This window comes from Mobula hypostoma, chromosome 22 (genome assembly GCF_963921235.1).
Source record: "Mobula hypostoma chromosome 22, sMobHyp1.1, whole genome shotgun sequence".
Taxonomy (NCBI): Eukaryota; Metazoa; Chordata; class Chondrichthyes; order Myliobatiformes; family Myliobatidae; genus Mobula; species Mobula hypostoma.
In genome coordinates, this window is record NC_086118.1 from 25172185 (window position 1) to 25184588 (window position 12404).

The window sequence follows — 12404 nt, forward strand, 5'->3', positions numbered from 1 at the left end:
TGAAAATTCTTCTTTTAAGAAAATCTAATGCATGTCAGAGACAAACTCTTGTACAACAGACTGACTACTAATAGAGCTCTTAAAAAAACATTTCTTTGAGATTAAAGATACCTGTATCATCTTAACAATTCCAACACTTACCTAGCCAGTCTCTCATATGAAAATTCTGAAACCCGTATGCCATTTAATTCCTCTAAAGTTCACGTTCCATTAAATTCCTTCATTTCCTCAGCCTTCCCTACAGCACTTCCAGCTGTTCAGCTCTCCGGCTTACACCCTGTTCAGTTCCCCAACCAATACTCCTACCTTTTGTAGAATCCCGCTTGCTTTGATCCACCATACTTCTAGCCATCTAGGCTCCATGCTCTGAAATTCATTATTTTAGCCTCTTTGCCTCTCTTCTCCTCTAAGACCAAAGAGAAAGTCCATTTCTTTGACCCCCCATACTCCACCTTTTCATCATGAAGTTTATATATTAGTGAATCAGTCACCATCAACCACCCAGCTTAAGATATTTTTTGATGTTAAAGATTCAGTTATAATCTCGCTCTACTGAGATAAAAACACTGTGAATGTTTTTAATCTTATTGCTAAACATTCTGACATCAGCTTTCTTGATTTTTGAAAATAAGCTACTTTACTCAATGCAATGTATGTTTACTGCAGATACTTGATAAAATTCCTAGCCAAACTAACAGAATACCAAGATGCCAACAAAATGACCCCTGGTAACATGGCAATAGTCCTGGGGCCCAATCTACTCTGGACAGCCAATGAAGGGTAAGACTTCTTTGCCTTAAGATACTGGCCAAGAATTTGATTTTACGATAACAATGTAACCATCTCACCATCACAAGTTAGCACAACAGTCAGGAACTTCTCTCATTTGATCCCTCTGCAATTCAATGCAGAAACACAGGCAATGCTTTTCATAATATTGTGTTCTTCCACAGTTTGTTATCTTTCTAGATGTAATCAAACCTAAATATTTATGTCAAAATTTTATGCAGTTTTCAATGCCATACGGAGATAATTACACCTAATCGATGTCCCTGGACCCATATACAGATAACTTTGTGTGTAACTTGTCATTCCCTCATGTAATATTTAACAATACAATAATTTTAAAAATAGCTAGAAATAATTTTACTGGTAAATTTAAGACATTGCTGTACCAACGTGGTCTTCTACCCATGCTGCTCTGGCTTTTCATGGTGTGCGAGCTCTCCATGACCACTGAAGAAGGCATTGAGAGGAAAGTCAACAAGCACCCATGGACATGGCTGGGGATTCCCCCCCCCCAAGGTTTTCTTTAGTGGGGCTGTACATAAGTTCGGGCCAGCTACGGCTCCAGTTGTCATCGGTAGTGGAGGAATTCAAGGTGGCAAAGTGTAGATTTGTGTTAACACTGAGGGGTTCCGATGACAAGCTAATAAACCAAGCAGGGGTCACAACAAGATCGGGCTGAAAGTGAGCCGCCAACTTGGCCATGGACCAGGCAGTGAGCTCCCTGCAATTGAGAGACATTATTGGCAACCCATGCCTGGGACGGCAAGGCCTCAGCTCAGCATCACTCCAACACTGGGGGACTGCAAGTGCAAGGGAGAAGCGTGACATGGTCCAGGCAGAGGTACAGAACCATGAAGATGAAAGGCGGGTAACGAAAGCAGTGGAGTTGGAGTTGGGGTCGCAGGGTGCCTGGGTGAAATACCATCTCCCAAGCGCAAGATCACAGGCAGAGCTTTGGAGACTGGAGCCTTCCTCATTTCTCTCCTCCCGCACCATCACAGCTGCACACATGGGGGCTGAGAGAGGACTCCAACTGCAAGCTTTGTGGTCAGCGGGGTCACTGGTACACACAATGTAAGGATGCAAAACAGCTTTAACACAAGGACGGTATAGATGGCTGTATCATCCTTGTGTTAAAGTTGTTTTACATGTGTCTTGCTGTCCCTTGCTGAAACACTGGAGTGGGAGCTGTGTAAAAAGAGACCAGCTGGCAGAGAGGCAAAAGAGCAGTCATTTTCATCAAGGAGAAATTGGCCACACCAATCATATTAAAGAGGTCTTAATCTAATCTGCTGCAAATGGCCAGATCATGGGGGATGAGGGTCAATGTGGGGAGTTCCCTGATGTGGTGCAAAGCACACTTCGACTAGACATCGTATTGTGGTCCACCAAAGACAAGAAAATCATCCTGGTGGAGCTCACAGCACCGCGGGAGGAAGGATGTGAGGAGGCTCGTGAGAGGAAGACCTTGAAGTGCCAGTCCTTAGTCCAGGAGTGCACGGACAAAGGATGGCAGACGTGGCTATTTCCCGTGGAGATCAGCCGTTGAGAGTTCCCAGCAAGGTTGGCAAGGAGGTCACTGTCTGCGCTGGACCTTGATGGAAAGAGCAAGAATCAAGCAGTTTGCTGGATGGGGGAGGAAGGAGAAAGAGCCTCTTGCTGGATATGGAGCAGGAGAGAGGAGTTGAGCTGGAAGTCAGAAGCAGATGGGCAGTGACTTGGCCACCACTGCTGACCCGCCAACTGGAGAGTGTCGTGGATAAGGGTCAAAACATTCTATGAAGGTTAGGCACCACCTGACAACATCTGATCCTGGCCAAGGGCTATGGTTACCTCATTGGGTAACCATAGAGAGCACCCCGGTGTATGATGCAAGTTATTATGTTTCAGTCTCCAGATTAGTCCCAATCTTTGTTTTACCAACAGTAATATACCATTAAAACATTAAATAGAATCAGTTTCTACTATTTTTGTGGTTTGTTCAATATTGTTGCCTACTTGATAACGTCAGAAGAGGATAAATTCTTGGCATAGAGCCATAGACTTCTTCAAGGTCAAAGGTTCAAAGATTATCAAAGTATATATGCAGAATACAACTCTGAGATTCATCTTCTCTAGATAGCCATAAAATACAGAAAACTATGGAAGTCATTGAAAGAGAAGATATCAACACCCCCTTCCCACACAGAAAAGAAAAAGAAGCAATAGCTCCCAAACACAGACAAAGCCCACCCCCCACAACCTCTCCTTCTGATAAAAACTAATATAATGCCCACAAGGGGAATAAAAACAGTGACAATAATATCAAACTCCCAACCCCTCTCTTGCACACAAAAAACTAGGAGATCCCCACACAGAAAAGTACCAGCAAGAACATTAGAACCCAAATCTCCCTGACACAAAAAACTAACATATCGCCCTCAAGGACGTCAAGCCCCCAATCCGCCAATCGGCAACAGGATAGAAAACACAGAAAACTGAAGGAGACCAATATAAACTACAGTCCACACCAATAATCACATAAATCATAGAATTTCAAAAAATTCTTCCGCTGGCATCAAGAAGAGTGGCCACTTGAACCCAGTCCTTCCATGGAGAGCAATTGCCAATCCAGCCTCCAAATCATTTGGCACTGCATTGAAAACAGAGGCCATTATAATGGAAGCTTAACTTTATAAAAATAAAGAATTGTCTTTAAACATTTTAAACAGCTAGTAATTCAGAATCTCATATTTTCCCAAACACACTAATAAATTATGAGCATACTGTATGTTCTGGAATAACACAGTGGGACAGCTAATAGAGTTATAGCCTTACAAATCCAGCAATGCTGGTTTACTCCTGACCTCCACTGTTGCCTGTGTGGAATTTGCACAGTCACTGTGATCATGTAGCTTTCCTCTGTGTGTTCCAGTTTTCACTCCTATCCCAGAGAAGTGAGGGTTGGTAGGTTAATTTGCCTCAGTAAATTGCCCCAAGTGTGTACATTTGAGGTAAAATCTGAGATTTTTTCTTTGGGAGAATAAAATAGAATTAATGTAAATGGGTGTTCGATGAACAGTGTGGAATTGGAGGGTTAGAAGACCTGTTTCAGAACTCCATTCCTATGTGAAAAATTAGGACCAAAATCATAGCACCTTGCAAGAAGCATTTCTCGATACTGTAAGCAATACAATTTATTTTCAGTTTCTTTTTTACATGTATTTTCTTTCCTTTCTTAAAACACTCCCTCCCAAACACACTCCATTCTTCTCAGAGAATAAAAAGGTACCACTGCTTCCAAACTTAAAACAGCCTTGACATGTGAGGTGAAAGGTTGACTTATCCTGTGTAAAGTTACTACCAGATTATTGGAAGATGCTTCAGTATTTCCTGAAGTCAGTAATTCAATCAGAGGTCTACTTCTGAGCACACAGTTCACTCTTCAATACCAAACTATCTGGCCTCAAGTTTTGTATGGAGAGAATGTAAAGGTGATGTGACTGTGGAACCAATTAAACTTTACTTCTATTTAGCTTAGAAGCTGAGGCAAATTCTAATATCTCCATTGTGATTACCTGGAATATAACCAAAGATTGTTAGCTGAACATGATGATCGTCTTCAATGGACCAATATGTCATCTGATGGTGCATTTAGATGAAGAAATGGAGGATTGCCTAACTTTGAATAATTGTTGTCATGTGCTAGTTATTTTTTGAAAATTCTTCTACTGAAATTCAACTTGGTCAATTCATTTTCATTTATAGGTCCATGACTGAATTGATGACAACAGTTTCCATACAAATTGTGGGGATTATTGAACCAATAATTCAACATGCTGATTGGTTCTTCCCAGGAGGTAAAGGCTGAACTATATTGTGTTTTTCAATGTATTGGGATAAAGTCTCCCTCAGATGGTTATTGGGCAACCAGCTCGTGAAAAGTGCCAATGGCACCAGTCAGTGAACCATCTTACTTTGAGAGCTTGGCCACATGAAATATTGCTGCTGTTTTTTTTAGGTTGAAAACAAGTCGTCTAAGGCAGCCTGGCAGATATGAGCTGTTTTGATACCAGGCAATTTGGTCTGACTCCAGACCTAGAAAAACAAAGGTTTGGTGAGAGCATGTTCACAACTGTGAGAAGGATATAATAGCTTTGCACCTCTGTTCAGCCCCACAAAAAGTGTCCCATTTGACTAGTAGATTAAACCATATTTGTACCCAGGGCATGCCCTTTTCTCACTGTTACCATCGGGTAGGAAGTACAGAAGCCTGAAGGCACACACACAACAATTCAGGAACAGCTTCTTCCCCTCTGCCATCCGATTCCTAAATGGACATTGAATCTTTGGACATGACCACACTTCTTTAATATGCAGTATTTCTGTTTTTGCATGTTTTTAAAAAATTTATTCAATATACGTAACTGTGTATTTATTATATTATTATTTTGATTTTATTTATAATTTTTTTCTCTGCTAGATTATGTACGGCATTGAACTGCTGCTGCTAAGTTAACAAATTTCACATCGCATGCCGGTGATAATAAACCTGATTCTGATTGAGGTGTCTTGTCAACCTGCCTCCTTCAATTAAAACTGACCTAACACCTGATTCATTTGGTTCCTCCAACTGCCATGGATGGATATCATTAAGCACACTACCCATGACAATGTCTGTATGTGCACCTCGTTGTTTCTGAGGCACTGGTGTCTCTATTTTCACCCAGGAGATCTACCCCACTGTTACTCAGTAAGCAAAAAATTTGCCTCAAAAATATAGTGGGAGAGCACTCTGTTCTTGTACTTCTGGGGCCCAAATTCAAAAGCCGTGTAATTAAAGTGATGAAAACCTGTTCACACTCTGCTGGAAGGGAAACAATACCTCATGGAAAGAGAAATTTTCATTTTGATAACAATTCATAAATGATGCCTATTTAGCACTGACTGAAAGTCTTAGCCACAAGTAGTGATTTCCTACTGGTATTAAAGTCGAAGGTTTCAGGTTAAAAGACAATAGCCTTGGAATTCTGCTATGCAGAGACTCGTGTTCATATTCATGAACACTGGTCCATTTGGTATTAGTGAACATTAGTCCACTAACATGCACCAAGGCGTATCATTTACAAAGATAAGCTTTGGTGCATGCTAATGGACTACCATTCACAGTGTGCTTCAAGAAGATTCCAGTCTTTTACTGAGAACATATTTTTACTCCATTAACATTTTGCATAATTCTCCAAATGGTAACTTGTTACCTCTCAGTGCAGCAGATATTTCTAATTCCATTTATTCACTCTGTTCCCAGATCACTTCCTTTTACCTTCAGTTGTTCATCTGTCGTGTACCCTTTTGCTAGGTCTTATAACAAAGAACCAAGGAAAAACACAGAGTGGATCTGTTCAAAAGCATGTTTATTACTTGCAAGGAGAAGACCTCCACTCTTCAATGGGTGGCAGGTGACTTCTAATTTACAGCTTACAAAATTTATTTTTATACAGGTTTTCAGGCTATTCTTTAGCTGTTATCTGTTCTAGAAGTTAGTTGCTCCACTTAGCAACTGCTGTACTCAAAGCCACACAGTATATCAACCTTGCATTAGTTACACAATGAACAATGATCTGTACATCACAATGCCCCCTGTCACGTACACACTTAACTTATAGCCAAACAAATTCTTGGCTAGGCTGCCTTGTATTTCATCTTTTCTCCCCGTATTGCCTTTTTAGTTATCCTGTCTTGCTCTTTAAAAGTTTCCCAGTCCTCTGGCTTCCTGCTCATCTTTGCTATGTTATACTTCTTCTCTTTTATTTTCATACTATCCTTGTCTTCCCTTGTCAGCCATGGTCGCCCCTTACTCCCCTTAGAATCTTTCTTCCTCTTTGGAATGAACTGATCCTGCACCTTCTGTATTATTCCCAGAAATACCTGCCATTGTTGTTCCACTGCCATCCCTGCTAGGGTATCTTTCCAGTCAACTTTGGCCAGCTCCTCCCTCATGCCTCCATAGTCCCCTTTGTTCAACTGCAATACTGACACTTCCGATTTTCCCTTCTCCCTCTCAAATTGTAGTTTAAAACTTATCATATTATGGTCACTACCTCCTAATGGTTGCTTTACCTCGAGGTCCCTTATCAAATTTGGTTCATTACAGAACACTAAATCCAGAATTGCCTTCTCCCTGGTAGGTTCCAGTACAAGCTGCTCTAAGAATCCATCTCGGAGGCACTCCACAAACTCCCTTTCTTGGGGTCCAGTACCAACCTGATTCCTGCAGTCTACCCACATGTTGAAATCCCCCATAACAACCGTAGCATTACCTTTGCGACATGCCAATTTTAACTCTTGATTCAACTTGCACCCTATATCCAGGCTACTGCTTGGGGGCCTGTAGACAACTCATAGCACATTTTTCCTGAATATAAGGACAACAAAAATATATTAATTAAATATCTCAAATTGAATATGGTACAGTTGCCTTTTAAAAATTAATATACTGCATATCACAATATAAGAAGCTATGGTGAATTCATTACTGCAAAACAAGATAGAAGTATGAGTATCAACCATCCATACACCTTACACATCACATCATGCAATAATTTCAGAATCAAAATATATTATATCTTTCTATAACATTATTTTTCTTTAACTAGAAACAAAGTAAACTATTGTGCCAAAATTGAAAGTGCAGGGCTGTATTAAAGCCAAAGTCAGTTAAGGGATTTGAGAGCATAGTGGTTACATTTCCAGAATATGATATTAAAAATTGCAGCAAATGTGAGCTGAAATCCTACCTCAGCTATTTTAGATCTTAAAATCTTTGTCGCGTAAGGACACCATTGGCCTGAGTACACACTGGCTTTTTGTAGAATAACCCAACCTTATCACTCCCCTGCTGCCCTGCCTTTAATTTTCTCTGGTGCCAACCTAAATCCCTTTTGAAGGACCCAAAACTTCATTTCCACTATCCTTGCTGTTAGTAAGCTCTAAAGGTAACAGTCTGTTTCAAAAATAAACCCCTTTACTTCCACTCCCCCTTCCCCATCTTTTGCTCATTGTCTATAATCCACATCTCTGTATCTTGAGCCTTTTGCTCATGGGAACACTTTCCCGTTTGTTCTCCCATTTAAACTCGTCACCATCTTTCGAACTTCCATGACATCTTCTCCATCTCTGAACCTTCATTGCTCCAGGAACACCCCCAACTTATCCAGTCTAACCTCATCCATGAAAATATTCCTTTCTGGATCTTCTCTGAGACCTTCACATCCTTCCTAAATAGTGGTGAAAAGAACTGGACCAGAGCTTCCAGCTGAGACCAGAATCTGGTACAGGTTTGATCCGACTTCTCTGTTTTTTTTAACTCTACCATAACATACCTGCTAGTCCTGACGAAGGGTCTCGGCCCGAAACGTCGACTGTACCTCTTCCAATAGATGCTGCCTGGCCTGCTGCGTTCACCAGCAACTTTGATGTGTGTTGCTTGAATTTCCAGCATCTGCAGATTTCCTCGTGTTTTCGTACATACCTGGTGTTATTGGTTGTTCGTTATGTGCCACGTCAAATGACATAGACGAATTGTTCTCGGCAAATTTTCTGCAGAAGTATTTTGCCATGCCTACTTCTGGGATCTTGTCTTATCAACCATTTTTTGAAATGTATCTGGAAATAATAAGTTAACAGTGACCATAAAGCATAAGGGCAAAAGAAATCTAGTTATTTCAATAATATTTCTATCCAGTTTTGACTTTTTGGCTGGTAGATCAATTCAAAAGCCCATGAGGTTACTCAAACATATCAAATTAGTATCAGACTAGTGTAGTTCAAGTATCAGGGAGCCATTTTAAGGAATAGGTTCGCAGTTATTATCTATTACAAGCTTGCAGATTTCAGCAGCTGTCTTGACTACTCAACCTCTCACTGGGCATACACCTTCCAGATCAGTACTTACAATATTCTTTAACTCTTTATGCCACAATAGCTGGCAGGGTTCTCACTATGTCTGTTCCATTTTCCACAGTTCTGTTCTCATCCCCTCTCTGTCCACTCAAAGCCAAGATAGGGTTGTCCTTGCCCTGACTTTCCACTCACAAGTCTCCACATTCAATGGATCATCCTCAAAATCTTCACGACTTTCAGTACGATGCCACCACCAACACATCATTCGCACCCCATTCAGTGTTCAGAAAGAACTCTTCCCTCTGCAAATCCCTGAAAATCTGAAATAAAAAGAAAACATGCAGGTAAAACCTACATTTTTTTTTCAGATTTCTAGCATTATATTATTTCTCCTGTATCTTCTCCTTCATTTATCTCTTTCTATTTCTGTCTTCTCTGGTTTGATCAACTGCAATTAATAATCCTATATCGCCCTCCCAACTTGCACCACCACCACCTGTGTCAGTCAGTCTTTCCTACCATTCATCCTATGATGAACATTCTTTCTGATTTTTCCATTCATCACCCTTCTCTGCAACTGAAGCCTTTTTGTTTTCTAATTTTTGCTAGTTATGAAGAATTGCCAGCTGAAAATTTGTCACTGAGTTCCTCTCCATAGGCATTGACTATCTCCAGCATTTGCTGTCTTTACTTTTGATTTTCAGTACAGTATCTGCATTTTGCTTTCCTAACAGTACGAGATTTTGAAATAGAGGAAGCACTGAATCCTGTAGTTTAACAGGAGCCCTAATTTTATAATAGGAGCCAAGTGGTTAATGCGTTCGTCTAGTGATCTGAAGGTCGCTAGTTCGAGCCTCAGCTGAGGCAGCGTGTTGTGTCCTTGAGCAAGGCACTTAACCACACAGTGCTCTGCGATGACACCAGTGCCAAGCTGTATGGGTCCTAGTGCCTTTCCCTTGGACAACATCGGTGGCCTGGAGAGGGGAGACTTGCAGCATGGGCAACTGCCGGTCTTCCATATAACCTTGCTCAGGCCTCAGTCAACATCGAAAATCGATGGACAGCCAAAGAAGAAGAAGAAGAATTTTAATAGACTGATGACATCAGTAAAGTCAGAGATATTAAAATTGAGCAATAACAAAAGAATGAGTGAAGGAATAAATTTGGGTACATTTGAGCCTGGTGGTTACATACAATGTACAATATTTCTTTCAAAAACAGATATTGAGTTTAATGTCACTGGAAGCTATGGGAGCCCATTACACACCAATCATAATGCAAACTACAACTCCATGCCTTCGCCAGACATTGATCACTCGGACCGCAAGCAACACGATCAAGCAAGGCGACCTCTCAGCGTTGCTACTGACAACATGATGCTGGAATTTTATAAAAAAGATGGGTATGTATGGGCTATTGCCCTATTTTCTCTTTTTTCCTATCTAAAAAGTAGCATTTTTGCACATAAAGCAAAATTGCTTACGAGCTGGAGTGAAACGATATACATGGGAACAATAAGAATATGTACATTTAAAAAAATTGAGTAATTTTCTATACTCTTATATTTCAGGTTTAGTAAGCTTTAAGTATCTCATGTATGGAAAGTGGATCAAAGTGATGCAAATAAGACTGTTTTATTTTTGGTTTCAGCATAGCACTTGGCAACATCCTTTTTGATATGTGCATGATATCTTTCAGTTTCCTGCTTGAATGGTGCTTGATACAGTATGTCATGGCAACCTGTGCTAAAAGTATCAGTTTCATAATGTTGTTACTGGAGCAACAGTTTTCCTGTACCAGGCATTTCCAAAGCCATAAATGGCCATCGAAGTGTGTGTGTGTGTGTGTGTGTGTGTGTGTGTGTGTGTAAAATGAAGATCTGAAATATCTACATGAATATTGTGACTACAAGATACTTGGAGACCGTACAAGTAAAATTTCTTTAACCCTTTTTGTTGTGAGGGGGGTTTCTGTTCCTCTCTTTGTCAATCATGAGTCTACGAGTCAACGAGTAAATGTTCCACCACCGACAAGTTCCTCCCCTGCTTGGTTATATAGAACTAACCTCCAATCCCCACTGGCAATGTTGGATGCTGTATACCTACAATGAATAAAGACTACACTTTAGGATTCTCTGTTTGTAAATCCCTCATTGTTATTCATTAGTCCATGGCTTTCTTTGATATGTTAGCTGTAGTTTAGAGCATTTGTAAGGATGTAACATTCCACCGGATGTCATGTATACGTTTTTGTATATTTATAGGACTTAGTAATATTAATGGAAAAGTGAGATACTGCATACGCTGGAAAATGTTGTATTAATTACCATTCTAAAATTTTTTAAATGTGCATTATACGAAAGGTAAATGTTTAGTATGAGAGTGAGAAAATCTGGCAGCAAATGGAACTGAACAAGCTGATACTAAATGTCTTGACCTGGAGCATCACCTGCCATTTCCCTCCAGATATGCTGCCTGGCCTGCTGAGTTCCTCCAGCATGTTCAGAGTGGCAAACATAATGGGTGAGTAGCAGAACATGTAAATTGCCCAGTATTTCAAAGTAAAACTTAAATGTCCCTTTCTACATAGGAATATAGAAACATAGAAAACCTACAGCACAATACAGGCCCTTCGGCCCACAATGCTGTGCTGAACATGTACTAACTTTAGAAATTACCTAGGGTTACCCGTAGCCCTCTGTTTTTCTAAGCTCCATGTACTTATCCAGGAGTCTCTTAAAAGACCCTATTGTATCCGACTCCACCACTGTCGCTGGCAGTCCATTCCATGCACTCACCACTCTCTGCATAAAAAAACTTACCCCTGACATCTCCTCTGTACCTACTTCCAAGCACCTTAAAACTGTGTCCTCTCATGTTAGCCATTTCAACCTGGGGGAAAAGCCTCTGACTATCCACATGATCAATGCCTCTCATCATCTTGTACACCTGTGTTACTTCTGTCTATTTTGGTTCACTCGAGATCAGCTCATTATTGATTAGTGTAAATTAATAACTATGAATGGTGTTTTATTGCTGGTGGTAGACTGCAGCAATGTCTTTGCCTGTAATCTGTGTCCATGACAATCATTAAGAATGGACACCTGATGGTTCTATGGATTTAACAAGTGACTCACAGAGCCAGAAGGGTACCAGGTTCTTGAGGGGAGCACTACAACTGATCCCAGAACCCCAGAGTGCGAGACAGGGGAAATGGCCAGCATTCCCACCCTTAATCAAATTGCACAGACCTCGACTGGAAGTACGTGTGTTTGGTATGGATTTGATTGGACTTGGTTGTGATGGCTGTCTTATTCGAATAGCCTGCTAAGGGCCTTCTATAAGAAATTGGCTCTTGGGTCAGGTAATCATGAATGTCCAGTTCCAATGGAATCATAATTCCCAAGAGAACAGTGCTTTCTGCAGAGAAAGGTTGAGGAAAATTATTAAACAGAGAATGAAGCACTTGTACTATGTGCTTACTTTCTTACCTTGTAATGTAACAAATTTGTAAGTATAGCTGTACTGTTTTGGTATTATGTAACTCACACTGCACATGCCTGCTGTGTATTAATGTGAGTAGTTTTGTGTGCCTTGCCCAGGCTTTTCATTCCAGCTTCTATTCCGTTTTCTTTTTTACTTTTTTCTTTCTTTTCTCTTTTGACCCCAATGAAATGCTGCGCTTGTGTTGCCTCCTCATTCTTGCTGTCCTTCATTTTCAACTTGTTTTCGTTC

The 12404-nt window shown here is 40.5% G+C and overlaps 1 protein-coding gene across 7 annotated transcripts in view; it reads left to right on the plus strand.

The window, feature by feature from the left end:
• Positions 1–12404, plus strand: part of LOC134360220 (rho GTPase-activating protein 44-like) — a 297116-nt gene that overhangs the window by 254978 nt on the left and 29734 nt on the right. For all 7 annotated transcript variants that reach the window (XM_063074294.1, XM_063074295.1, XM_063074293.1 and 4 more), the window contains exons 14-16: positions 667–780; positions 4537–4628; positions 9892–10072. In XM_063074294.1, coding sequence (XP_062930364.1) covers positions 667–780; positions 4537–4628; positions 9892–10072 — 387 coding nt within the window. The remainder of the gene's footprint in view (positions 1–666; positions 781–4536; positions 4629–9891; positions 10073–12404) is intronic.